We start from the raw sequence: 26,783 nt of genomic DNA on the forward strand, positions 1-26,783 counted from the left end.
CGGAATTTACGGCAAAGATATAAACAATACGATCATAATTTTCAAACCATCACCTTTTTATTTCTGTCCTCTTTCTTCACACCAATTTTTATATCTTTAAAATTCTTATAACATATATTATTATAATAAAAACTATCGATAATACGTGTGAAAATTGACAAAAATAGCAAAATTCCAATCAAAAATTAGGTTGGAGAAAATGTAACCCTCAAAGTTCAAAATCGGTATACGTTAACAAAATGCATTTTCTCGGCTTCCCATGGAGCAATTTCCTTCATTCTTTTTTTTTGTTCCCTAATAACTCGAGTAGAGCCATCGAACTAACGCATTATTAAATGTCAAACTTGCTTTTGTTTTGTTATAATAGATTAAATTATTTATAAGAACAGAAAATTACATATTTTTTCCAGTTGCAGGCTATTTTTTTAGATAAACTTACTACAAGTGTAACTTTTAAAGTTAAAAACATTAATATTCTCATTTGAAAGCTGTATAATTATTTAAACAATTTTTATTTAAACAAATTAAAATATTGTGTTATAATAAATAAATAAATTTATTATAACAAAACAAAAGCAAGTTTGACATTTAATAATGCGTTAGTTCGATGGCTCTACTCGAGTTACGTGGGAACAAAAAAAGAATGAAGGAAATTGCTCCACGGGAAGCCGAGAAAATGCATTTTTTTTAACGTATACCGATTTTGAACTTTGAGGGTTACATTTTCTCCAACCTAATTTTTTATTGGAATTTTGCTATTTTTGGTAATTTTCACACGTATTATCGATAGTTTTTATTATAATAATATATGTTATGAGGATTTTAAAGATATGAAAACTGGTGTGGAGAAAGAGGACAAAAAGAAAAAGGTTATGGTTTGAAAATTATGATCCTATTGTTTATATCTTTGCCGTAAATTTAGGTCAAGTTTGACTGGTTGTATCTCAGGAACCACTCGTCATAATTAAACGTTTTTCTTTTGGAAGAAGCGTCCTGCCGCTGTCTTTCGAATACCGTTTTCACAATTTAATTTAGTTTAATATTTCCCGAGATATTCTATTTGTTTATAAACTAAAAAATTGTTTATGATTTTAAAATATTCCTGAGGCCGCTTAAATAGTCCAATTTCAATTCTGTAGAGTACATTAGATAGGTATAGTGTCTTTTTATGAAAAAAATCGTAGTTATTCTTATGCACCATAATTATTGTCGTTATTATAGCGACCGTAAATTTTTAATTAACATTTCAATTGTTACTAAACTGTTCATTTAATTTCCATCGGCTTCTGGAATTATAATATATATGGAAAGGGCTTTTACGTTACCAAGTTATTTAATTATTGATTAACTACTACTTATCCAAAAGTTTAGTTGAAAATTAAAGATTTTGTTGGAAAACCCTGCTTTTTCCGGGGAAAGTTTTCGTCGAAGTAAATCGAAAAAAACACGTCCCTATGCAGAATTTAATTGCGGTGAATTTTTATTTGGGTGTTTTTGGTCTAAAGTTAAAATCTTTGGAGTTATAGAGCAAAAATTGAAAAAACACGATTTGCGGGCGCCATTTTGTTTATAAAAAAAGTAGCACACTATCTGCGGACTTTGCATATCTATATTATTTATACATACAATAATAAGATTCGATTCCAGCAATAAAATTGCTGGTAAATAACTTTTCCCAAAAATGGCCTATTCTCCGATAATCAGCCCAGACTATATATAGGTATGAATTGATTCGATGGAGATATTATCAAATACACCTTCTAAATTTAAAACTTGATTGTTGCTTGTTCTGACATTAAACTTCGCTCCACCTTTTCATTCATACTGTTTGTATGTTGTTTGTAATTTAGTCTCTTCTTCTTCTTTACGTGGCATCTCCGCAACGGAGGTTGGCAATCATCATGGCTATTCCATTCATAGATGCTGCTGCTCTGAATAGTTCGGTTGATGTGCATCCGTACCATTCCCTCAAGTTATGCAACCATGAGATTCTTCTCCTTCCTACATTTCTCTTGCGCTAGATTTTTCCTTATATAATTAATTGAAGTACGTTGTATCTCTCATTGCGCATAACACGCCCCAGGTATTGCAGCTTTCCTGTCTTGATGGTTTCCAATATTTCCATTCTTTTGTTGACTCTTCTCATGACTTCGTTGTTTGTTAGGTACATGCTCGGTCCTTGATATATTCAGGATTCTTCTCTATACTCCCACAGTTCAAATGCTTCCAACTTTTTAGCAGTCGACGCGTTAAGTGTCTATGCTTCTATCCCGTAAAGCAGAGTCGAGAAAATATAACACCTTGCAAGCCTAACTTTGGTCTGGATCCTTTTAATTTCTCATCGGATTGAGTAGATTTATTGCTTGTTTAGATCTCCTGTAGGTACATTTTTGTGTTTTAAAAATTTAAACAAAAAATAATGTGAATAATTTTCTAAATCTAATATATATTTTTAGGTTATATTGAAATGGGTAAACATTTAAACGCAACAGGCCGTCCTATTGTTTACTCATGTAGTTGGCCTGCCTATCAGGAATACAAAAACATGAAAGTAGGTACATTAATTATTGCTATGTTTTGTTTATCTGTTTGTACACTCCGTATAGTCTGTAGTCTGTTTAAATCTTAAAATATTTAAGCAGATTGAAAGTAACAAGTTTATGCAGGGATGACAAATCAGCGGATTTAACTTGAACGAACTTAGCGATCTTTACCCATTCACTGCCGATCACGACAGGGTTGCCAGATGAAATTTCAGAATATCCCTAGACGGGAGCTTCAATTTTCCCTAGAAATCCCTAAATCGTATTAATTTGACCTAAAAAAGAAGAAATTGACAGATGACAGCTGTCAATTTAATTTATAACCTATTAAACACTATGTTTAATCCACTTTAATCATTGATTAGGTAATGTTTTAATGTTTACTTAGGAATATTTATGTCAGGGAACAATAAATAATGACAATAATAATAATATTTGAACAAAAAGATATTTAATAACAACAAAAAATGGCGCCAGCACAGTTTAATAAATCCCTAGATTTCAAAAGAAATCCCTCCAGAGCTACAAAAGCTTCAAAAAATCCCTAGATTCGGGGAAAATCCCTAGACATGGTAACCCTGGATCACGCGCCAGCGTGTGATGTGGTTACATCAGTCAGGTGCCGTTCACGCGCCAGCGAGTGATACGGTTACTTCAGTTACACCTCCTTCCCACGGTCTGCGATTCTACGGATCATCACGCATGGCCGACGATCACGGACGCCAACGCACCGCAGACAGAGCTCTTTCCATGGTCCGTGACAGTCTGTGTAAGTCCGTCTGTGTAGTGTTTAATTTAACCATTTAACTCGCTTCTTTTTTAAACTCTTTAACCTGAACCCCAATTATAAACCCCACTCGCGACGCTGTGATACTTGCAATATTTCCTTACTGCAACTTCCACTCGTTATTTGACACACCTCTCTTTCTTCCACTGGTTCCATTTTTACCACGCTTCTGCTATCTACTTCGTTAATGCCAGTTATTGCTGCTTCTTCAAGTTGTGCTGTTTCCATAGCTTTATTAAATGTGATATCTGACTTCAGTGCAAATATCGTATTCTTTACTTTTCCATCATTGTATTTTGAAATAGACATATCTGTTAATTTTGTTTCCAAATTATTTCCAAATTCAAAAGTACCGGCTAGTTTTTTTTAATGTACACTCCAATCTTGTACACTTTCACTTTTTGTTTTCGAAGCACCATAAAACTTTGCCCTTTCCACCCACACTAAACAAGTTTTGTTATAGTAGCTATCTAGACTTTATAAAATGAAATTGAATCCACATTCTTCAGGATTTTTTGGCACGGACAAATCGGATAACAAAATATAAGCTTTTTCTGAAAGGCTATATAACAAAATAGCTCTTTTAATATTAACATCTGTAATTTCTCTAGGGATGTAATATTGTTCTAGCCTTTTAATAAAAACATTCCATTCACAAATTCTGGGATTAAATTCCAAATTTAACGTTAAATCTAATTTTCCGTCTTTCGACATCTTGTTATATACTTATTTTTTTACACTTATAAACAATTCAAAAACGTTTTTTATTCTCGGCGCCAATGAAATGTTTCGTACAAAAACACTTATAGTCCTGTCGCCAGGGGGGGTACAACGGCCTCGTTAATTCAGATGGACTTACCCAAATTTTTTTTATGTATTTTGACCCGTAGAACACGAATTTTTTGGGTAACAGTTGATCCGGATGTCGATAAGATTGTTATAGACCAAGAACTTGAGGAATCAAATAACAGCGATTTTTGGCAAAACAAAACAATATTTTGTATTTTTTGGGTCATTTTAAGCAAAAAATATTTCTACAAGTTTTTTAGTAGGATGCACAGTTTTCGAGATAAACGCGGTTGAACTTTCAAAAAATCGAAAAACTGCAATTTTTAAACCCGAATAACTTTTGATTAAAAAATAAAATAGCAATTCTGCTTAGCGCCTTTGAAAGTTCAAGTCAAATTATGTCGGTTTTGATTATTTGCATTGCTAAAAATTTATTGTGTTATTGCTAAACAAAGCTACAAACAACTAGTGCGTGAGTGATGTTTCTATGATTTCTCATTTAAAATCGAACGAGTAGGTAGAATAGGTACTAGTGCAATCAAGACTATTTCTACGTTACATGCGTTAAAACGCATGTAAAAGCACGGGAAACCCTACGTGTTTATAGCTTTGTTAAACAATAAAAAAATAAATTTTTACCAATGCAAATAATCAAAACCGATATAATTTGACTTAAACTTTCAAATGCGGTAAGCAGACTTGCTATTTTATTTTTTAATCAAAAGTTATTCGGGTTCAAAAATTGCAATTTTTCGATTTTTTTAAAGTTCAACCGCGTTTATCTCGAAAACTGTGCATCCTACGAAAAAACTTGTAGAAATATTTTTTACTTAAAATGGCCCAAAAAATACAAAATATTGTTTTGTTTTGCCAAAAATCGCTGTTATTTGATTCCTCAAGTTCTTGTTCTATAACAATCTTATCGACATCCGGATCAACTGTTACCCAAAAAATTCGTGTTCTACGGGTCAAAATACATAAAAAAAACTTGAGTAAGTCCATCTGAATTAACGAGGCCGTTGTACCCCCCCTGGCGACAGGACTATTATGAGCCCAAAACAAATCTTTAATTGACTACATATCAAACACAACTGGTTAATTTAATTCTTTTACCTGTAAACTAACTGAAATATAATGCGATAATTAGCAATACATGAGCGTCGCGAGTGGGGTTTATAATTACATGGCCAATACATTACAAGTACTAGTATCCTGATTGATTCTTTATACGGTTCCATGCATCGTATATAATATATATCGTTCCTGTTCTTATGTTCTGGCGCTGTAGAATTCCATAAAGTTCGTTCATACAGTCCATTCTTTTAGCAAAAAACTCCCAAAAATAACTGCAATAAAAAACCAATACAGAAGTAAAAACTTCGAGATGTATTCTGGTATAAAATCGTTTATTTAAAACTATAAAATGTCATCGATTGCAGAACGTTTTCGTTCTAAACAGAACATCTTCAGTGCCTAGAATGAAGTATTTCCACGTTAGTTTAAAGCAAAAGGTTAAAAATGTGACTGTTAAAATGAAAAATGTGGGAATACTTACATCCTGCCGAGTATTTTGAAACTAGCACACTGTAAATAGTGTTAACATCATCATATATGGTTTACATAATGTAATATGTTAAAATGTTATGACTACAAGTCGATGTCAATGGATAAAGTGGAACACATGCTAAAAGGGTGCCATGGTTCCCTGCTCGAAGATGCTAGGTACTTGCCAATTCAATGGGCACAGACCAACTGAGAAATTATGAAGTGGATATACAATTTGACAAGGGTGACATGACATGACAAGATAAAGCCCATTTTTGGTTAAAGGTTCATTTGATTTTGGATTTTTTAATAAAATGCGAAGGTTTGTCTGCAAAAATAATTTAAATTATTTGAATAATAAAATCTACTGTAAAGTTTAAATTAGCAACTCTCTATTCCAGAATAACTTATAGATTCATTAAATTTAATGCAGATATATTACATGGTTTAAGTTGTGACGTCATCGGATGTGAAATGACGAGATGAAAGTTGAGTTTTGTTGAAACAAGGAAATACACTACATAATAAAAGATAATTAGACTTGCGTGGAGAAACAAAGCTAAACAAGCCGAAAAAACCAGAATTTAAGAGTATTTTTATGTGATGAAATGTTGGTTGCCTAACAAGGCAAGCAGGCAACAGGTTGAAGGTAAACGGTAGAACATAGGTAAACGGTAAACGGTAAACGGAAGGTAAACGGTTAGTCATAACATTTTAACATATTACATTATGTAAACCATATATGATGATGTTAACACTATTTACAGTGTGCTAGTTTCAAAATACTCGGCAGGATGTAAGTATTCCCACATTTTTCATTTTAACAGTCACATTTTTAACCTTTTGCTTTAAACTAACGTGGAAATACTTCATTCTAGGCACTGAAGATGTTCTGTTTAGAACGAAAACGTTCTGCAATCGATGACATTTTATAGTTTTAAATAAACGATTTTATACCAGAATACATCTCGAAGTTTTTACTTCTGTATTGGTTTTTTAAACTATGGTATACAGCCAACTATTGGGATTTTCCCATTGATTTTTTAACTGCAATAAACTTTAATACCCCAGACAACTACTCGTATCATCGAATGAACACCTTCTGGCTTGCCGTCTGTTAAAACACGGACGCACCTGTGATCTTTACCGACTCTCGGCGGATTACCACGCACCAGCACAAACGTGTCTGTCCTACCACGAAGTGCTAGCACAGGTGGTCCCACGGTGCGTGGTGCGAGCTGGTCCGCGATATTGCCGATCGTGGGAAGCCAGCGTTAGGTGCCGTTCGACATTCGACAAATAGTCAAACATATTCTTCTTTTAGTCTAACTACACAGCTGTGGCTGAAACGTGTAACCTTTGGAGAAATTGGATCGACGTTAATGACAGTTGGCAAAGTGTCACATCTATAATAGAGTGGTTTGCCAATAATCAAGATCGGCTTGCTCCATTTTCGGCACCTGGGCACTGGAATGATCCCGATATGGTAAGAATGTTAAAATATTTTAATTGTATCATTATTTTGTATCTATACTTTTACAGTATGTCCCTGTAAGTTGTATCCATATGGTAAACTTTTTTATTATTAATTTTACGAAAAAAAGTTATTCTTTGTAAATAGTTCTGCATGGTTAAAAACCCAAGATTCAGTCATCAGATATCAAATTTTATGAATGTTATACGAGGTATGTCAAAAAGTTTGAATTTCACTCAAGAATAAAGTATCTTTATTTTTCACAATATTGAAAATTGCTATTATGAAAAGTTGATTGGAATTAAAAACTATATTCTAATATGCAATTACATCCTTCTAGTTAAAAAAAAAAATTTTGAAAAATTATGGATAACTAACATTATTTTCAGTTATTTCAATTCTGATAACCCTTTTATTATTAATTTTACGAAAAAAAAGTTATTTTTAATAAAAAGTTATGGATGGTCTAAAACCTAAAATACAACCATCTTATATCAAATTTTATCAGTTTTATACAAGGTATGTCAAAAAAGATAAAAAAAAATAAAGTAAAGTACCTTTATAGTTCAGAATATTCCAATTGGAAGGATGTAATTACATACTGAAACATAGTTTTTAATTCTAAATAACTTTTCATAATAACAATTTTCGATATTGTGAAAATAAACGTATTTTACTCTTGAACGAAATTCATTTTTTTTGACATCCCTCGTATAAAGTTAATAAAATTTGACATAAGATGGTTGTATTTTAGGTTTTAGATCATGCAGAACTTTTTATTAAGAATCACATTTTTTCGTAAAATTAATAATAAAAGAGTTATCTGAATTGAAATAACTGAAAATAATGTTAGTTATCATAAGTTATCCATCATTTTTCAAAAAAAAAAATTCAATTCGAATTAGCATACTAGAATAAAGTTTTTAATTTCAAACAACTTTTCATAATAGCAATTTTCAATATTGTGAAAAATAAAGCTACTTTATTCTTGAGCGAAATTCAAACTTTTTGACATACCTCGTATAATATTCAAAAAATTTGATATTTGATGGTTAAATCGTAGGTTTTTGACCATGCAGAGCTTTTTACGAAGAATAACTTTTTTCCGTAAAATTAATAATAAAAAAGTTTTGCATATGGATACAACTTACAGGGACATACTGTATATACTTGTTACTTAAAATGGTATCCATAAAATTTGATTTCTAGCTTGTGATTGGAAATTTTGGATTGAGTTTTGAACAGAGCAAAGGACAGATGTCAGTTTGGTCGGTAATGGCGGCACCATTGATAATGTCAGTTGATTTAAGAACGATTGAGCCTAAATTTAGAGCAATTCTTCTCAACAAAGATGCAATTGCTGTGAATCAAGATCCCTTAGGTGAAATGGGTCGGCTAGTGCTAAAGGTTTGTTCAAATATGATTTTTGCTTAATTATTTTATAAAAGATTAGGTACTAGGAAAATAAACTATTTTTTATTGAAATTGCAACATTTGTTAAATTTATTATATAGGAATCGTACAATAGTTATTTTCCTAACAAGTGCAGAAAGTCATTATTTCGACGCGAAGCGGGAGTTCGGCAAGCAGTCGAGTGCGGAAAAGAGACTTTCTGCAAGAGTTAGGAACAATATTTTTTCTAAGAGTCTTTAAAAAATTGCCAAATCTTAATCAATAAATTTAATTAATATGAAAATACATACACAAATGAATTCTTTGACAAGGTTGTCAAAACCAAACTTTCAATATAATTAGTTAGCATGAGGACGATCTTGGTTTCCATGACGATGATTCAAAACGACTGATATTGTCTACCGATTTGACTTTCGAATATTATGCCAAAATAATTTTATTTCATCGAATTGTCGCGTTAATTTCATTAAAACAGGAACACAATAAGATATATTTGAAATCAATTAGTAAATAATATCTAAATATTAGTTTATTGCATGTATTACTTTAAGGCCATATTAACATATCTAAATTAACACGCGTGCGGAAAAGTAAAAACCGCGTGCGGAAAAGTAACACGCGTGCGGAAAAGTGAAACTTTCTAAACTAAAATGCGTGCGCGAAAGTAGACATTTTTGCACGCTCGTAGAAAAAATTAATTTTGCTATTATTGTTTATAATACAATGATCTAATCATACACTAAGCATCAAAATTAACGCACCGCCTTAAAAATGGGACATTTTTGATGTCTCGTATTTCCTAAACCTGTTGTCTGGATTTTAGTGATTTTTTTAATATATGTTATAGCTTCATTCTTCAAGAATAGCGATGTAATAATATTGTTGTCAAACAGATAAGTGTTATTGTATACCGGGTGTACAATTAATGATAGTGTGTTTTTTCCTCAAAGTTTGGAACACCCTGTGGAATATTCTAGCATATATAACATATTTAAATTAAAACTCAACTGTAGCCTTAGGCTTTCTTAACATTTTGCTTTTTGATTAATGCGCTTATGTTGGATAATAACAAAGTTAGACACTTTAACAACTAGCAATGTTCTTCATCAATACAGGGTGTTTCTAAATAAGTGCGACAAACTTTAAGGGGTAATTCTGCATGAAAAATAATGACAGTTTGCTTAATAATAAACATATGTCCGCAAATGCTTCGTTTCCGAAATACGGGATGTTGAATTCTTTCTTACAAACTGACGATTTATTTATTGCTCTAAAACCGGTTGAGATATGCAAATGAAATTTAGTAGGTTTTAAGAAGTAGTTATTGCGCATTTTTGGCATACAATTAAGAATTTTATATTCACAATTGGTGTGCATACGGGTAATATGACCGGGTAATATGAACCGTATGCACGCCAATGGTGAATAAAAAATTCTTAATTGTATGTCAAAAAATGCGCGAAAGCTACCTCTTAAAACCTACTAAATTTCATTTGCATATCTCAACCGGTTTTAGAGCAATAAATAAATCGTCAGTTTTTTTTGGCTTTAAGGTAAAACCCACACAGCCAGATACCAATTTTGTAAAAGAGAGTACAAGGATTTGACGCAAGGATTACACTCTTCTCGCCCAGGGGCCGATCAGGGCATTTTATAAACGATCAAAGGTAGGCCTCGGATAGATAAGGTATATATACATTAAGGAAAGACATAAGGTAGCAGCAAAAGGTATTATTAAATTTGTATTTTTGTTATTCTGACGAAATATAACAAACAATCGTAAATTTCTTTTCTGTTTAAAGCAAGAAGATATATTATGTTATATGGGCTTTCAATGTTCAATTGTAGAAGTTTTCTGAACAGCTAATTGAATTGAGCCCTATATTTTTGGCAATCAACAAAGATGTGGTCCAGGTCACCGATTTTATTACAAACTTCACAAAGATCACTCTCAAGTATTTTGATTTTATGTAAGTGTGCTGGATAACATGCATGACCAAACTTCATTCTACTAATAGTGGTTATGCTTTTGCGATTGTAATCGAACTTAAATCGTCAGTTTGTAAGAAAAAATTCAACATCCCGTATCTCGGAAACGAAGCATTTGCGGACATATGTTTATAAAGCAAACGGTCATTATTTTTTCTTTCAGAATTACCCCTTAACCCTAGAAGGACCAAGGAGGGTTAAAAAGTATCCACAACATTGCATTACATCCGATTTTCTAAATACCTTTGTTCCTAAAAATCTCAAATAATTAGTAGTTGTCGGCGTACTACTGCCCTATTAGATGGCATAATTAGCATTTCTATAATTTAATTCATTTCCTCATACTTTTATAAAAACTTGACAGTGGACTATAAATAATCCCCTTGAATACCTTCAACACCATCCCAAAATGGAAAGGGACGATATCATTCATGTGTCAAATTAGCAAAATCTAAAAGAAAAAAGGCCAATAAGTGGGCAAAAACAACCATAGTTTGTTCAAAATGCAAGGAAGAAGTCAAAAATATTTCTGTATCCTACGATGATGCCAATTCCACTGAAGCCGAAGACTCCGGGTAAATTATAAATTCGTATCTTTTAACTGTTCCATTAACGTCTAGCGATAATATAAAAGTGTTATTTTTAAATTAGTTTAAATAAAGAAGCACGTTTTTAATTAATTTATGTGTGGACATTTATTGACCCTCCTTGGTTATTGCTGTTTCTACTAAAAGGTTGGTCCTGCGAGGGTTAAAGTTTGTCACACTTATTTAGAAACACCCTGTATTGATGAAGAATGTTGCTAGTTGTTAATGTGTCTAACTTTTTTATTATTAGTCCTGTCGCCAGGGGGGGTACAACGGCCTTCTTAATTCAGATGGACTTACCCAAGTTTTTTTTATGTATTTTGGCCCGTAGAGCACGAATTTTTTGGGTAACACTTGATCCGGATGTCGATAAGATTGTTATAAACAAAGAAGTTGAGGAATTACATAACAGCGATTTCTCGCAAAACAAAACATTTTTTTGTATTTTTTGGGTCATTCTAACCAAAAAATGTTCCTACAAGTTTTTTCGTAGGATGCATAGTTTTCGAGATGAACGCGGTTGAACTTTCAAAAAATCGAAAAATTGCAATTTTTGAACCCGAATAACCTTTGAATAGAAAATAAAATAGCAATTCTGCTTACCGCCTTTAAAAGTTTGAGTCAAATTATATCTGTTTTGAATATTTGCATTGCTAAAAATTTATTTTTTGATTGTTAAAAGAAGCTATAAACACATAGTGTTTCCCGTGCCTAATACATGCGTTTTAATGCGTGCTACGTAGAAATAGCCCCGCTTGCACTTTTACCTCTTCTACCTACTCGTTCGATTTTAAATGAGAAATCATTGAAAACATCACTCAAGCACTAGGTGTTTATAGCTTTTTTTAACAATAAAATAATAAATTTTTAGCAATACAAATAATTAAATCCGATACAATTTGACTTGAACTTTCAAATGCGGTAAGCAGAATTGCTATTTTATTTTTCAATCAAAAGTTATTCGGGTTCAAAAATTGCAATTTTTCGATTTTTTGAAAGTTCAACCGCGTTTATCTCGAAAACTATGCATCCTACGAAAAAATTTGTAGGAACATTTTTTGGTTAGAATGGCCCAAAAAATACAAAAAAATGTTTTGTTTTACGAGAAATCGCTGTTATGTGATTCCTCAACTTCTTGGTTTATAACAATCTTATCGACCTCCGGATCAACTGTATTACCCAAAAAATTCGTGTTCTACAGGTCAAAATACATAAAAAAAACTTGGGTAAGTCCATCTGAATACAGGAGGCCGTTGTACCCCCCCTGGCGACAGGACTATATCCAACATAAGCGAATGAATCAGAAAGCAAAATGATAAGAAAGCCTAAGGCTACAGTTGACTTTTAATTTCAATATTTTATATACGTTAGAATATTCCACAGGGTGTTCCAAACTTTAAGGAAAAAACACACTATCATTGTTACACCCGGTATACAATGACACTTATCTGTTTAGCAAAAATATTATTACATCGATATTTTAGAAGAATAAAGCTATAACATAATTAAAAAATCACTAAAATCGGACAGCAGGTTTATGCAATACGAGACATCAAAAGATCAAAAATGTCCCATTTTTAAGGTGGTGCGTTAATTTTGATGCTTAGTGTATTATAGTGGAATGTTATGTTATGTTAAATAAATTTTGACGATTTTCAGAAAGACGGCATTTATGTATGGAAGAAGCAGCTAACATCTAAAGGTAATGGTAGAAAACGTCACGCTATTGCCGTACTAAGCCAAAGAACCGATGGGTTCATATATAGATTTGAGTTTACTTTAAAGGAATTGAATATTACTAGTCCAAATGGATTCTTTATAAAGGTAAGACAATTTTTAATAATATTTTATAGATGTTTTCTTCAAGGCAAGCCGCACACCAAAGAAACATGAAACGTAAATTACGTTTCATGGAAATAAAACACTGTTAAACAAATATAGATAAAGAGGTTTTAAATACAGTTAAAGTCAGAAAACTACAATATCTGGGACATGTTATGAGGGGCGAGCGTTATAACTTGTTACAATTAATAATAAAAGGAAGAATACAGAGTAGAAGGAGTCGCGGAAGAAGACGCATCTCCTGGTTAAACAATTTGAGAGCTTGGTTTAATTGCACTTCTGCTGATCTCTTTAGAGCAGCGGTATCGAAAGTGCGAATTGCCGTGATGGTTGCCAACCTTCTTAGAGGAGATGCTACATGAAGAAGAAAGAAACAAATATACGTCCGGCCATTTATGAAACTCTCCGAAAATAAAAATGCGTCATGAGCATGAATCACACTCGTTTCATTGGTAGGCGGACTTTGAGATTTGTTTAGCAGTGTTTTATTTTCATGAAACATGTTTCACGTTTTATGTCTCATGTTTTTCGTTTCATGTTTCTTTGGTGTGCGGCTTGCCTTAGAGATATTGGAGGTAAAAGTACACCTCTGTCTTACGTCATCCTAAAAATTGTATGCCGGTCAAATACTTTTTCTGTCCTATCCTATCCTTTTCCTATCATTTTTCTGATAGTTTCTAGTTATACACGGCAACACTGCAAACGTAACTGTAAGTTAACAGAAATACAGGGTGTCAAAGTTAAACTTTTATTTTATTTATTTTTGAATATATCCTGACAGGCATGGGACAACAACACGAAATTTGGTAAGTGGTGCTGGTATTGTACAATCTAGTAAATTATGTTAAACAAATGTTTCTAACTACTACCAGAGGCGTACGACGGGGGAACTTAAATGGTTGACCCTTCCCAAATTCTACGCCACTGGTGGAATTGCTATTTTAGTGCAATTTTTTTATTCTCCTATAATTTTTATGTAAAAAACATACTTTTCATTCGTAACGATAAAGCCATTAGTTTTCGAGATATTTGAAGCTAAAAACGAAGGAGCATAATACATTAATCAAAATAAGTGTGCCTTTTCATTTTTAACTTCAAATATCTCGAAAACTAATGACTTTATCGTTACGAATGAAGAGTATATTATTTGCATATAACGTATTGTAGAATCTAAAAATTATGCTAAAATAGCAGTTTCATCAGTGGCGTCGAATTTGGGAAGGATCAACCATTCACTTTCCCCTGTCGTACGCCTCTGGTAGTAGCCAGAAACGCTTATTTAACATAATTTAGTATGGTGTACAGTGCCTACACTTTCTGCCAAGTATCACACGGATATGTCAAATTATTTTAAAGTATTCTTTTTTTTTTAATAATTTATTCTTTATTTAAAACTTTAGAATTATGTGTGCCCGGTGCTATAAAACTATTTGACATATCCTTATGGTACTTGGCAGAAAGTGTAGGTACTGTACACCCTACTAAATTATGTTAAATAATCGATTGTGGTTAATACCAGAGGCGTACGACAGGGGAAAGTGAATGGTTAACCCTTCCCAAATTCTACGCCACTGATGAGACTGCTATTTTAGCACAATTTTTAGATTCTCCAATACGTTATATGCAAATAATATACTCTTCATTCGTAACGATAAAGACATTAGTTTTCGAGATATTTGAAGTTAAAAATGAAAAGGCACACTTATTTTGATTAATGTATTTTTAATTTAATGTATTTATTCCTTCGTTTTTAACTTCAAATATCTCGAAAACTATGTTATGAGAAGAGTATGTCATTTACATAGAAAGAATTGTAGAATCAAAAAATTGCACTAAAATAGAAATTCCGCCAGTGGCGTAGAATTTGGGAAGGGTCAACCATTCACGTTTCCCCGTCGTACGCCTCTGGTAGTAGCCAGAAACGTTTGTTTAACATAATTTAGTAGGGTGGACAGTACCAGCACCACTTACTAAATTTCGTGTTGTTGTCCCATGCCTGTCAGGAAATATTCAAAAATAAATAAAATAAAAGTTTAACTTTGACACTAGGGATGGGAAAAACCTACCGGTTTAAACCTAAAACCGGTCTTTTTACTTCGCAATAACCGGTTTTGCCGGTTGTTTTTTTGTCCCGGTTATAACCGGTTTTTTCTATTTAAAGTAAAAACCGGTTATTAGGTTTTTACGGTGATTAGGATTAGGTTAGGTATTGTGGATCCCAATCATAATTATTATTCTCGAGTAATTATTCCAAACAAAACCATAATTCAAATTTTTTTTATATAAATACATACAGAAGCAAACTGAAAGTGCAAACTCACATCAGCCTGAAACAATAATTAAGTTTTAGTATAATATATTTCGTTGAAAAGGTATTTTTGTAATAATACTATTTACATAAAAAGTTGGTTGAAGTAGACGCAAACATCATCTATTTTTCACACTAGACTCTTGACATTGAAAGTGGGTGAATGACTTTTTCTGATTACCAAAAATAATCTTCTGACTATGAATATCGAATTACCGATTACGAATACGAATCTCCAAGGATTTCCCTAGGTTTTCAAAATGATACGCCCATACAGGAAGTATTAAATGAGTTAAAATTTAAATGTAATTATACAAATATACAAACGCGTTAAAAGAAATACATGATAATTTTTTTTGATGGTAGTAAAAATAAAAGATAAATTGCATTATCCAATTTATTTTTAAGTAAAATATTTATGTTGATATTATTTTTTTTAAATCCCATTTGAAAGAGTCTGGGAAATTTTTTAATAGTTGAAATGGTTGGGAAATTGTATATTATTGCAATATGTATATATTAATCTTACGCTATATTATATTTAATAATAATCAATAAATATATAATAATAATAAAATAATAAACAAATATAATAATTAATAGAATCAAATGGTTTTATTAAAAATTGTGTTTTATTTATATTGATATTGATGTTCTTTCGATAGTACTAATTTTGATCATATTGATATCGAGTATCGAGTCGAGTGGAGTATTACAAACTAAAGTGCATTGTAAATGTAACATTGTAACCTATTGGATTAAAAAAACCGAAAACCGGTTTTTGGAAAAACCGGTTTTTTTTTTGGCCGGTTATAACCGCCAGGTTAAACCGCAAGCAAAGAAAACCGGTATAACCGAAAACCGGTGTTTTGTCAAAAACCGCCATCCCTATTTGACACCCTGTATTTCGGTTATTATCAACTTTTGTACTAAGGTAAGTTAGCTTAAATCGACCTATTTTAACCTCGGGAATCTAAAGTTAAGCTATACGGCCCATTCTTTACCAAACACCCTGTAAACATTGTAAATTATGATTAGGGAGTGCTCCTAGTAGCATTTAACGTGTCTTGGTTTGTTTATTTCTACTGCATCTGCATCTTGATTGTCAATTTAGTTTAATTTATTATTTCAGGACATTTTTGATGAAGGTAAATCTGTGGCATCCATAAAAGATGATGAAAAGTTCGTCCTAAGAATGGCACCTACAGGTATATGTATATAATAGACTTTTAATAACATTTATTTCAATCCTGAATGTGATATACCAGAGATTCCCGACCTTTCTCGGTTTCGGCTCCCTAAAGAATCGATTTTTTCAGCGGCGTCCTTAATACACCAGATTTTTTCTAAACAATATTTGACTTTCTTGAAAAATTAGAAAAAATTGGAGCGATAAATAGAACACCATGTTAGAAAGTCTACTGGACTTACACTTTTTACCTCTTCTGTTCTATACATATTTATAAAAAAAACTAAGTTCTAAACTTCAAAGAAACATTGAACTTTTTCATACTTCACTTTTACTGTTGATTGATGAACGCTTTTACCAAATTGGCAGATACAAATTATAGTAAGTTATTCTTAGAAATTTCTCTACAATTGTAAGCTTATTGATTTACTTTTAGATGAACGTATTATGATGTATATGGATGCATATACGAAACGTTTTCATTAAAGAATGAAGTTGCAGGATACTTTGTTTTCCTCTCCACTTTCGTGATCGAAGGCCCTCACAAAAGTATCATTGTGAACTTTCAATAGGGTCTTACAACGTTATTTCAGCATATCCCTGCATCGTCAGAGACACGGGCTGATACAAATTAGAATAGAATTAGGGAGTACAATAGAATAGAATAGAATAGAATAGAATAGAATAGAATAGAATAGAATAGAATAGAATAGAATAGAATAGAATAGAATAGAATAGAATAGAATAGAATAGAATAGAATAGAATAGAATAGAATAGAATAGAATAGAATAGAATAGAATAGAATAGAATAGAATAGAATAGAATAGAAATATGCTTTAGTGTCATTGAAAATTGTAAAATTTTATCAACAAAAGTTGCTACATGTGACACCCAAATATAGATAAAAAATACTATTTGTACAAAGGGTACTGTAATTTCTTAGTTATTGATTAAGCAATTCTTCTACTGAATAATATGGTCTCTCAGATAGGTAGGCTTTTGTCATTTTACGAAATTTGGGGAAAGATGTTGCAGATTTAAGTTGTAGAGGGAGATGGTTGTACAGTTTTTTTGCGGAATATAATATAGATTTCTTTACTAACTCAGAGAACGGGATCAGTAAATAGACGTCAAAGGCAGAATTTCTGGTGGAATAGTCATGATTAGGTCTTGCTAGAAAGACATGTAGATGTTTACGAATTAAGCAAACAGTTTATAAAATATATAATGAAGGAAGTGTTAAAATCCTCTGATCCTTGAAGTAGCTTCTGCAATGTGTTATTCTTCTGAGGCTAAACAGATATCTTATCGCTCTTTTTTGTAATTTGAAAATAACATCGGATTGGGCAGCTGTACCAGAACCCCTAAAAGGAAGACTATATCGAAGATGCGACTCGACCAAAGAAAAATATGTTATTTTGGAAGATGCTAAATTGAGTTCCTTTGAAACATATCTTATAGCATAGCAACATGATGATAGTTACTTCCTCGATCAAATCGATATAAAGGGATCATTTTTTAAGGTTTCTCTCTAAAAAATAACAGGAAATTTTACAGAATCAACGGTACTGATCTGGCTGTTATTAAGAGGTAAGAGGTAAGAGTAAACGAGAGTAAATAAGAGTCGGACCAGGTTTTTATTGTAATAAATTATAGTAGCATGAAGAGTTGCAATATTTGAGTTGTTCCAAGTGATACTGGTATCATCACCAAAAAGAAATATTTTTCCATCGATTTTTAAACTAGTAATGTAAAGATAAGGAAAAGTAAAGGACCCAATACTGAACCTTGAGGTACCCCACATACAATGTTTTTAAGACTAGAATCTTATCATTGCTCTAACCAGTTGTTTCCTATTATTCAAGTAAGATTGGAATCAATTCAAAGAAATACCTCGAATTCCTTAGAAATTTATTTTTTTATCAAATGTCGTAATCTACTCAATCAAAAGCTTCGGCGTAGTCACAAAAAACGGTGGCAGTGTGAAGATTATTATTGTTCAGTGCTTGATAAACCTCATGTAGTACAGAAAACATGGCATCAGTGGTACATTTATTATTTAAAGAGCAGGACTGATTTTGTGATAAAATGTTGTTTTCAACGAGAAAGGACATAAGTCGGGCTTTTACGAGTCTCTCAATAATTTTGGAGAGTACCTACCGGTAGTAGTGCAATAGGTCTATAATTGCAGGTATTAGATTTTTCACCACCCTTATGAAGAGGAATAATGATGGCTGTCTTTAGGCACTCTGGAAATTTATCTTTCTCAAAAGAATAATTAATTAGTGAGATGAGGACTTCCAACACATTTTCTGGGAGATTTGAGAAAATTTTTATCGATAGACCATCAGTAGTAGGTACATGAAGATTTGCTTTTGATACTATTGATTGTTTGGATCAGTTCAGATTTATCAACTGGTCTTCATTCGTAAAGAATGAATTCGAGACCTTTCTTGAATAAGGGAGATAGGAAATGGGATCTTGTTATGGCAAGATTATCAGTCAATGACTACCTTTGGTAGTCCAGGGTTTGCGATGTTTTGACTTAATTATAATTAAACGAAGAATGTCTCTTTATATTTTCCACAACAAGTGGATAGCTACAAAAGTGCCATCTACTTTGATGGCCATAAACGAACCACGATTTGATAAAACCGTTTTCTTTCTTTTGAGCTGTATGAAATTAGCAAAAGTGTAGGATTTTGGCAATTTGTCATTGCTTTAATGCATCTAAAAGCCAAATACAGGGTGTATACACAGTTTTAATCATTTCTTTTTTTTTCTGTTTTAGGGGGTACTTTGTTGGTGGCAACTCCCAAAAAATAAACAAACAAGGATTTGCTTGATTACCAAAATGTTAAATAGTTTTTAGTTATTTTATAAATAAATTATTTTGTTGCATATTTAACGTGCTTTAATGTTACCATCCATCCATCCAATTTCACTACAGCCCAAATCGAGCCTTGGCCTCCTTCAACAAGCTTCTCCAATCATTTCGATTTACCGCTGTTCTTTTCCATGAACGCGTTCCTGGCATCCTCATCGACTTCGTCTTCCCATCTCTTTTTAGGCCTTCCAACAGGTCTTCTTCCCTGCATTCTTGCATTCAGCAATTTTCTGGGGATTCTATTCTCATGCATGCGGACCACGTGCCCTGCTCACCGTAATCTCTGCAGTTTAGTGTATTGTGCTAGAGTTGGTTCGCTATATTGCTCGTATATTTCTCTATTATACCTAATTCGCCAGTTGTTATTTTCACTTATTGGGCCCAGTATCCTACGTAACACTTTTCTTTCACTCTTACGCTTTAATGTTACACTGACACTTTTTTTCTCCTGAAAGCCGTCTGTTAAGCCGGCCACTCACTTTACTGCGGCGTCGTTCAATTTTGTTGAATTCGACTAATTGACAAAAATTTTGATCATGTGTGACCGTGCATCCAACAAAATCGTTACGATTTGACTACCCAGAGACTGGCTTGTCTTCTGCAGTACTGCAGAATTGATCTCATCGACGATCTTGCACGTTTGAAAACTCCAGGGGCACAAATCTATGATTGACTTTATAGTCATTAATAGAAAAATCCATCCAAAGCAGATTCTAGATATTCGAACTTTAAACTCGGCAGACGCAGGGAGTGAACACAAACTAGTCCTAGCAAAAGTAAGAATAAAAATAGCACCAAAACATTTTATACAGGAAATCACCGAGGAAAAATTCAATATAGAATCACTGTGGAACGATTCTACAAGAGAAATGTACCAAAGGAGGCTAGCACAGAAGATACAGCTGACTGACACATCTAAAGCGGGACGACTACTACTAGAAACAACAGAGATGAAAATACTCCGACGAATATCAGGGAAAAGTCTGTTGGATAGGGAGAGAATCGAAAACATAAGATCATGCAATGTAGAAGACATAAATGGATGGGTGACAAAACGAAAATAGGAGTGGAACGAATACATTAGAATTGCAGAGGATAGGATAGTACGAATAGCACGAGATAAGTCACCAAATGGACGAAGAAGTATTGGCAGACCAAGAAAAAGATGGTGCGATAATTTAAATAATTTAGGAGGCTAATATTGAAAAAGAAACAGGCTTTAAAGCCTACATAGGTACAAGAAGGAAGAAGAAGAAGAAAAAGAAGAAGACGATCTTGTCGAACGACACCGCAATACCGTGAGTGGCCGGCATTATAAGCCGGTCATACTGCAGCCAATTGGCTTACTGAACATCTTCAATTCCTTTGTGATACCCATTCTAGAATTCTGGAACCATGCATCAGCTTATAGAGGTCTAGTGGATGGGTACCTTCAGTATATATTTGGAGTCAGTTCGTTGTCTCTAAAAAGTGTTTGCTATCATGATATCATGAATCATGTTCCCGGAGGTTATCCACTAACATCGGCGTTAAGTCTTTTCAATTTTACTACTTTAGAATGTAGATTTAATTATAATTATAACCATTGTTTGGTTCTGGGGCTAGTTAGCGTATACGAGTTCGCTGATGATGGACTGATAGATCCGAAAACGTTTGTTCTGAACATATTTTACCCAATCCATTGGGATTTTTTAGCATTTTCTTAAATTATACCTACTACTTAGAAGTTGTTTTACTTCTATGTTAGAGTTTATTTAACTACTTATACAGCCAACCCAGGGAACTATCCCTTTTTAGTCTTCTTATTTTGCTTCCATTTATAATAATTTTGTTGTTATTTTCAACTAGTAGGTAGGTACAGATGGAATCGTTTTTTAAATATGTTGCTTATTTCTTTTACTTTTTTGTAATCATTACATAAGTCGTGCCTAGATATCACATCCTTCGGTTCGTTCGCATCTTTGTCTTATCCATTTTTCTTTGGCAAATTTATCTTTGGCTGCCATAGGCGTAACCAGGGGGGTTTTGGGGTCATAACCCCACCCCCATTGGGATGTACTTTGAGGTCTATACGCTTAACACCATACACGCTAGAGACCTTCCAGTAGTTGTAACCCCCCCCCCTTAGGGCCATCCTGGTTACGCCGTTGTTGGCTGCTACTTCCAGATATTTTGATCAATTACGCTTATTAAGATTTTAAACGTATTCAGGCTCATTTAGAATAATTTTGCTAAATGAGAAAAACTATGGGTCCTCTAAGCTTTGATTATAGTCGAAGCAACAAAGCACTGAACCTCCGAAAAAAAAACGACAAGACGGAGCTTAATAATTCTTCTTGCATTCGATTCGTGAATGCGCCAGGAAACTTTGTGAACCGGAGCCATGATATAATATTGAAAAAATGCATACAAAAAGTGCATTCTTAAAGTGCATCTTAAACAGACAATAAAAAAATCAGAAGTCGTCAATTATCGGCGGAAATGAGTTCAATTTTGTTACGCGGGAGGTTTTGGGGTCGCTGAAAACGAATATGACGTCGTAAGTGATCTCCGGAGTACCTGGTGCCCAGGGTACCTACTGTTTACCTCGTTTTCTGGAGTTTTTGGCAAATTCATTAAAAAATTAATCAAAAATCATTACTTGGGGGTTTTTGGGTCGCTGACGACGAATATGACATCGGAAGTGATCTACAGGTACCCATAGGGGTACCTACTGTTTACCTCGTCTTTTGGAGTTTTCGTCAATTCATTAAAAAATTCGTTAAAATTCATAACCGGGGGGTCTCTGACGACGAATATGACATCGGAAGTGAGCTCCGGACTACTCCGGAGTACATACTTAGTGCACAGGGTACAGGGTACCTACTGTTTACCTCGTCTTCTGGAGTTTTCGGCAAATTCATTAAAAATCTAGTCGAAAATTATTACTCAGGGTGTTTTTGGGGTCGCTGATGACGAATATGACATCAGAAGTGATCTCCGGAGTACCTGGTGCCCAGGGTACCTACTGTTTATGTAGTGACTAATGATTTTTGATTAATTTTTTATGAATTTTTCGAAAACTCCAGAAGACGAGGTAAACAGTAGGTACCTTGGGCACCAGATATTCCGGAGATCACTTCCGATGTCATATTCTTCGTTAGCGACCCCAAAAACCCCCGAGTAATGATTTTTGATTAATTTTTTAATGAATTTGACGAAAACTCAACAAGACGAGGTAAACAGTAGGTACCCTGGGCACCAGGTACTCCGGAGATCACTTTCGACATCATATTCGTTTTCAGCAACCCCAAAAACCCCCGAGTAACAAAATTGAACTCATTTCCGCCGATAATTGACGACTTCTGAATTTTTGAAGTTATACTTCTTTACGGGCGTAATGACGGTGAAATTTTATATGGTAAAACCTAGCGACCGGGCGCATGCGCATTATAACTTTGTTCTGATTGGATGTTCAAATGACATGACAAAAATTATCCAATATGGCAGCTGTGGCACAGCTGTGGGACTGTGGTTTGGTTATAATGTATGCTTGTTGCGTTTTAAAATTTGTAGGAAGAGAAACAACAAACAAAAAGTTAGTTAATGGTTATACTGCCTTTTTAAATAGTTTTCATATTATATTTTTGGACTTATTTACATAGAAGAGATGATTGTTGCATGCCAATGTGAAAGCTCATCAAACTGTGACTAGTATGGTATGAGTGCCGCAGATCTCGCTTATTCAAAGCTAAAGAATCTTTCACTGGTAAGTGTTTTATAAATAGTTGATCAAATTTTGTTATGATATTTGAACATAGCCACTTTGCACGACGCAAGTGATTGCGAAATTTATTAGTCGTTATACGGGCTCCGATACCTACCTTGAACCTACCAAAATACATAAGTAGTATGTAATACTTTTATTTACATAATTTGATTACCATCAAAATTTCTATCAATATTCACCTAATATATTGTTTTCTTACTCTATGTTTTGTTGTATTTTTTCAATTCTAAATCATTTCAATTCAAAATTAAAATATGTAATTTGATTTACATAAGTTAAAAATGTCAAAAGGTTAATCTGTTTAGTTAGACGATCTTCGCACATAATGACAAGCTGTCTCTGTGGCGAAGTTTTAATGCGAGTGAATCCCAATACAACGCAAATACCAGCCGCGTGGTAAGTTGGTTCGAATCCCAATAGAAACTTTTATTTTTTTATTTTTTTTTTATACATTTTATGATTGTAAGTATATTTATTATATAATTTTATTTTCAGAAAATACGTATTTAGTTAAAAAAATTTCCGACAATTAATGTTCAGAAATCATTTGTGGCATTTTTAATGTGTTTGTGTGTGTTTTATTTTTTTTATTATTTTAATTTTTGGCACTGTTTTAATAAAAATGTTTGAGAAGTAGTAAGTATAAATTAATTTAATATTTAAATAAAATATAAATAAAAAGTATATTAATTTCGTTTATAATCATATAATCATATAATAGAAGTATAACTTCTTACGTGCGTACAAAGTACACACGGATGGTTCGCCAAAAAAAGCGGCATATTGTGTAACTCGCTTTTTTCTTAAGTCCTTTACATACTGTGTTTCAAATTACGTTGCCAAAGTTAAGTTATACAATAGATGAATGTAAGCCACTTAACATTAGTTTAAAAAAAGTATTTTTACAAGCATTTTATGCATTTTTAATGTCAAAATATCAACTCCGAGGCTGTAACCCACCTTGTTTTTTGATCTGTTTTATAGTATTACACACTGAAAAGTTACAAAAGTGCAGATTATTTTATCAATAATTAATTAAAAACCGAATGTAATTTAAAACTGTCAAATTAATATCTTTCATTTTTAAAATTAAATCATAAAAATCTACTACTAAAAACTGTAACCAACTTTCTGCATCAACACCGAGGCTTCCTGAAAATATATGAAAATTTAGGCCAAACTGCACTATACTGTATGGCAGCAGGCAGCTTGACAAGAGAGGAACACTTCAGTCTAACCCAAATTGTGGAAGAAAGTGGACGAACATGATATCGTTAAGCGATAGAAAATTTTTCAAGTTGTTTTAAGCTAAGTGTATGTTTTTATACAGTCAACACCGAAGCCTTCGTAAAAACTTAATTTTGCTAATTTTTTTAATATGTTTTTCTTTTAAGTATGCGCTATAAAATTTTTTGACACCCTATGAATAAAGCAAAATTATTTTTAATATTTGTAGAAAGTAGATTTAAAAATGTATGAAATCATTAACAACGAAGCCATCAACTCCGAAGCCCAGTCGTGCCTCGGAGTTGACGAACGTGCCTCGGAGTTGTTGAAAGTGTGTGAGTGGTCATTCTTAAACTAAAAAAATACAATTTAAATTTAGTCTAATATAGGAAAAGGGTTACTGGGTAAGCTCTCAAGATGTTTTGGTCGGTTTGGTAATATTATCTTCTTTTTATAGAAAATGGCTCGTATACACTGGAGTACGACAGAAAAATGAAGGCGAAAACCCCCAAAATCGTTAAATAAAGATTTTATGAAAGAAAGTAATATTTTATGCAGCTATGCTTATTTCTGTAAGAATATACCATTTTGGGTAGTCTTCTCTAATATTGATAAAAGAGACATCTGTCTATGTATGCACATTATGTGAAAACATGGAGCTTATGTGTGGAAGCGGATAACAAATCATTATGTTGCGCAGAAAAAAAAAATTTCAAAAATGATTTATTACAAATGTCACTTACAAATGTTTAAATAGTGAAAATTATGGTAAAAATGCATAAAACACCTTCAAAAAGTAATTATAATTCTCATAGAAAACGAAGCTCGTCAGAAGAATCCCATCGGAAATTGTTTGCAATACTTTCTTGAACATTATGAGAGATTTTCGGAGGTCCCATAAACAAAATTTTACAGTAACTGAATTAGGTGAGATGAGGAGCCCAAAATTGAAGTCAGATGATCAAAAAAGACTATATTTGATTCCTTTTTGTTAACCTATAAGATAAATTAATGTTATTTAATATGCTTAATCAAAATTTAACCCTCACGCACAAGTTGTAGTCTATTTGACTAACAACTTTAGTGAGAAATTGGGTTTATTTTTTATGTATTAGTTGCAACAAATAAACTCTATTATTATTATTATTATTATTATTATTATTATAAAAAGAAAAGACAGAAGAATGTATAGAAAGGAAACGCCAAGATTGTGTTCAAAAGCAGATTAGATTTTTAAAGTTTAATGGAGAATACACGGCTACACATTGGAAAGTTTTGTCAACACGAAGGCTGGTCTAAATCAACTCCGACGCAATTGATATTTTACCTATTTTTCATGTTTTTTGTAGCAGTTCATATCAAAATGGAAGTGTTTTGTATAGTTTTATTACATACCAATTTTTATTTAATTGTTACGATCATAAATTTCAATTAACAGAGAATTACGTCAACACCGTGGACACTTAGTCAACTCCGAAGTCACATTTCCGTTTTTCGGAAAATATTTAAGAATGATCTCTGCTGGTATCATAGGTAAGTTGAATAACTCATTTTATAAAAAATATTTAAAAATGAACTAATTCTAAACCATGTTTTAAATTAAATTTCTCTACCTCGAAATTGCCGTCTATTTTGGCGAATCACCCAAACACATTCTTTTTTTATTGTCTGTTTGAGATGCACTTTAAGAATGCATTTTTTGTATGCAGTTTCTCAATATTATCTCATAACTAGGGGTCACAAAGTTTCCTGTCGCATTCACGAATCGAATGCAAAAAGAATTATTAAGATCCGTCTTGTAGTTTTAGTTTTAGTGCTTTATTTCTTCGCCTATTAACAGTTTTACTATTTTTATCTACAGTTTTTACTGGTCGCGTTAAATCTGAATAACAAGTACCTAGTTAATTAGTTCTTAATTACCAATAAAGTACAAAATGCGTATTACGTATTTATAATAACTTATTAAAAATTCTTGGCAGTTTTTATTGTGTATCAAAAGAAAGTTGATCATGAATATCGTCCTTATCAACGTATGCAGGTCTGGACTCCACCTTTAAGGAACAGTTTCGCAAAAAACAACTACTGTCTTAACAAAAGAGCTATAATTTTGTTCTTCCTCTAGAGCACAGATACAAATTTAAAATTGCCTTATTTTTTTCATCTTCGTCATCCGTTTGTAATTTTTTTTATTTTGTATAGAGTTTTTTGTATCTATATATTTATTTATCTTAACTGTTTATACTTACTAGAAGACAATACCATATAATCTTATTCTTCTTTTTTACTTCAAGGATTAGGATTCATGCTTGTTCCATCCTAGATCGAAAATATATATCTAACAGAACAACAAAATAAAAGTAAAAGTAGGTAGAAGAATAACTAACTGACCCAATAGAAACTGGCAATGGAATAAGAGAGAGGAATTTCCTGAGT

General features: G+C 32.7%; 1 protein-coding gene across 1 annotated transcript in view; it reads left to right on the forward strand.

The window, feature by feature from the left end:
• Nucleotides 1–19,370, forward strand: part of LOC114324562 (alpha-N-acetylgalactosaminidase-like) — a 28,896-nt gene extending 9,526 nt beyond the window's left edge. Inside the window, exons 4-9 of the mRNA XM_050657837.1 lie at nt 2,457–2,551; nt 6,989–7,150; nt 8,348–8,545; nt 12,787–12,951; nt 16,410–16,485; nt 19,259–19,370. Of these exons, the coding sequence (XP_050513794.1) occupies nt 2,457–2,551; nt 6,989–7,150; nt 8,348–8,545; nt 12,787–12,951; nt 16,410–16,485; nt 19,259–19,293 (731 nt within the window). The 3' untranslated portion in view covers nt 19,294–19,370. The remainder of the gene's footprint in view (nt 1–2,456; nt 2,552–6,988; nt 7,151–8,347; nt 8,546–12,786; nt 12,952–16,409; nt 16,486–19,258) is intronic.
• The last annotated feature ends 7,413 nt before the right edge of the window (nt 19,371–26,783 follow it).

This window comes from Diabrotica virgifera, chromosome 8 (genome assembly GCF_917563875.1).
Source record: "Diabrotica virgifera virgifera chromosome 8, PGI_DIABVI_V3a".
NCBI classification, from domain to species: Eukaryota; Metazoa; Arthropoda; class Insecta; order Coleoptera; family Chrysomelidae; genus Diabrotica; species Diabrotica virgifera.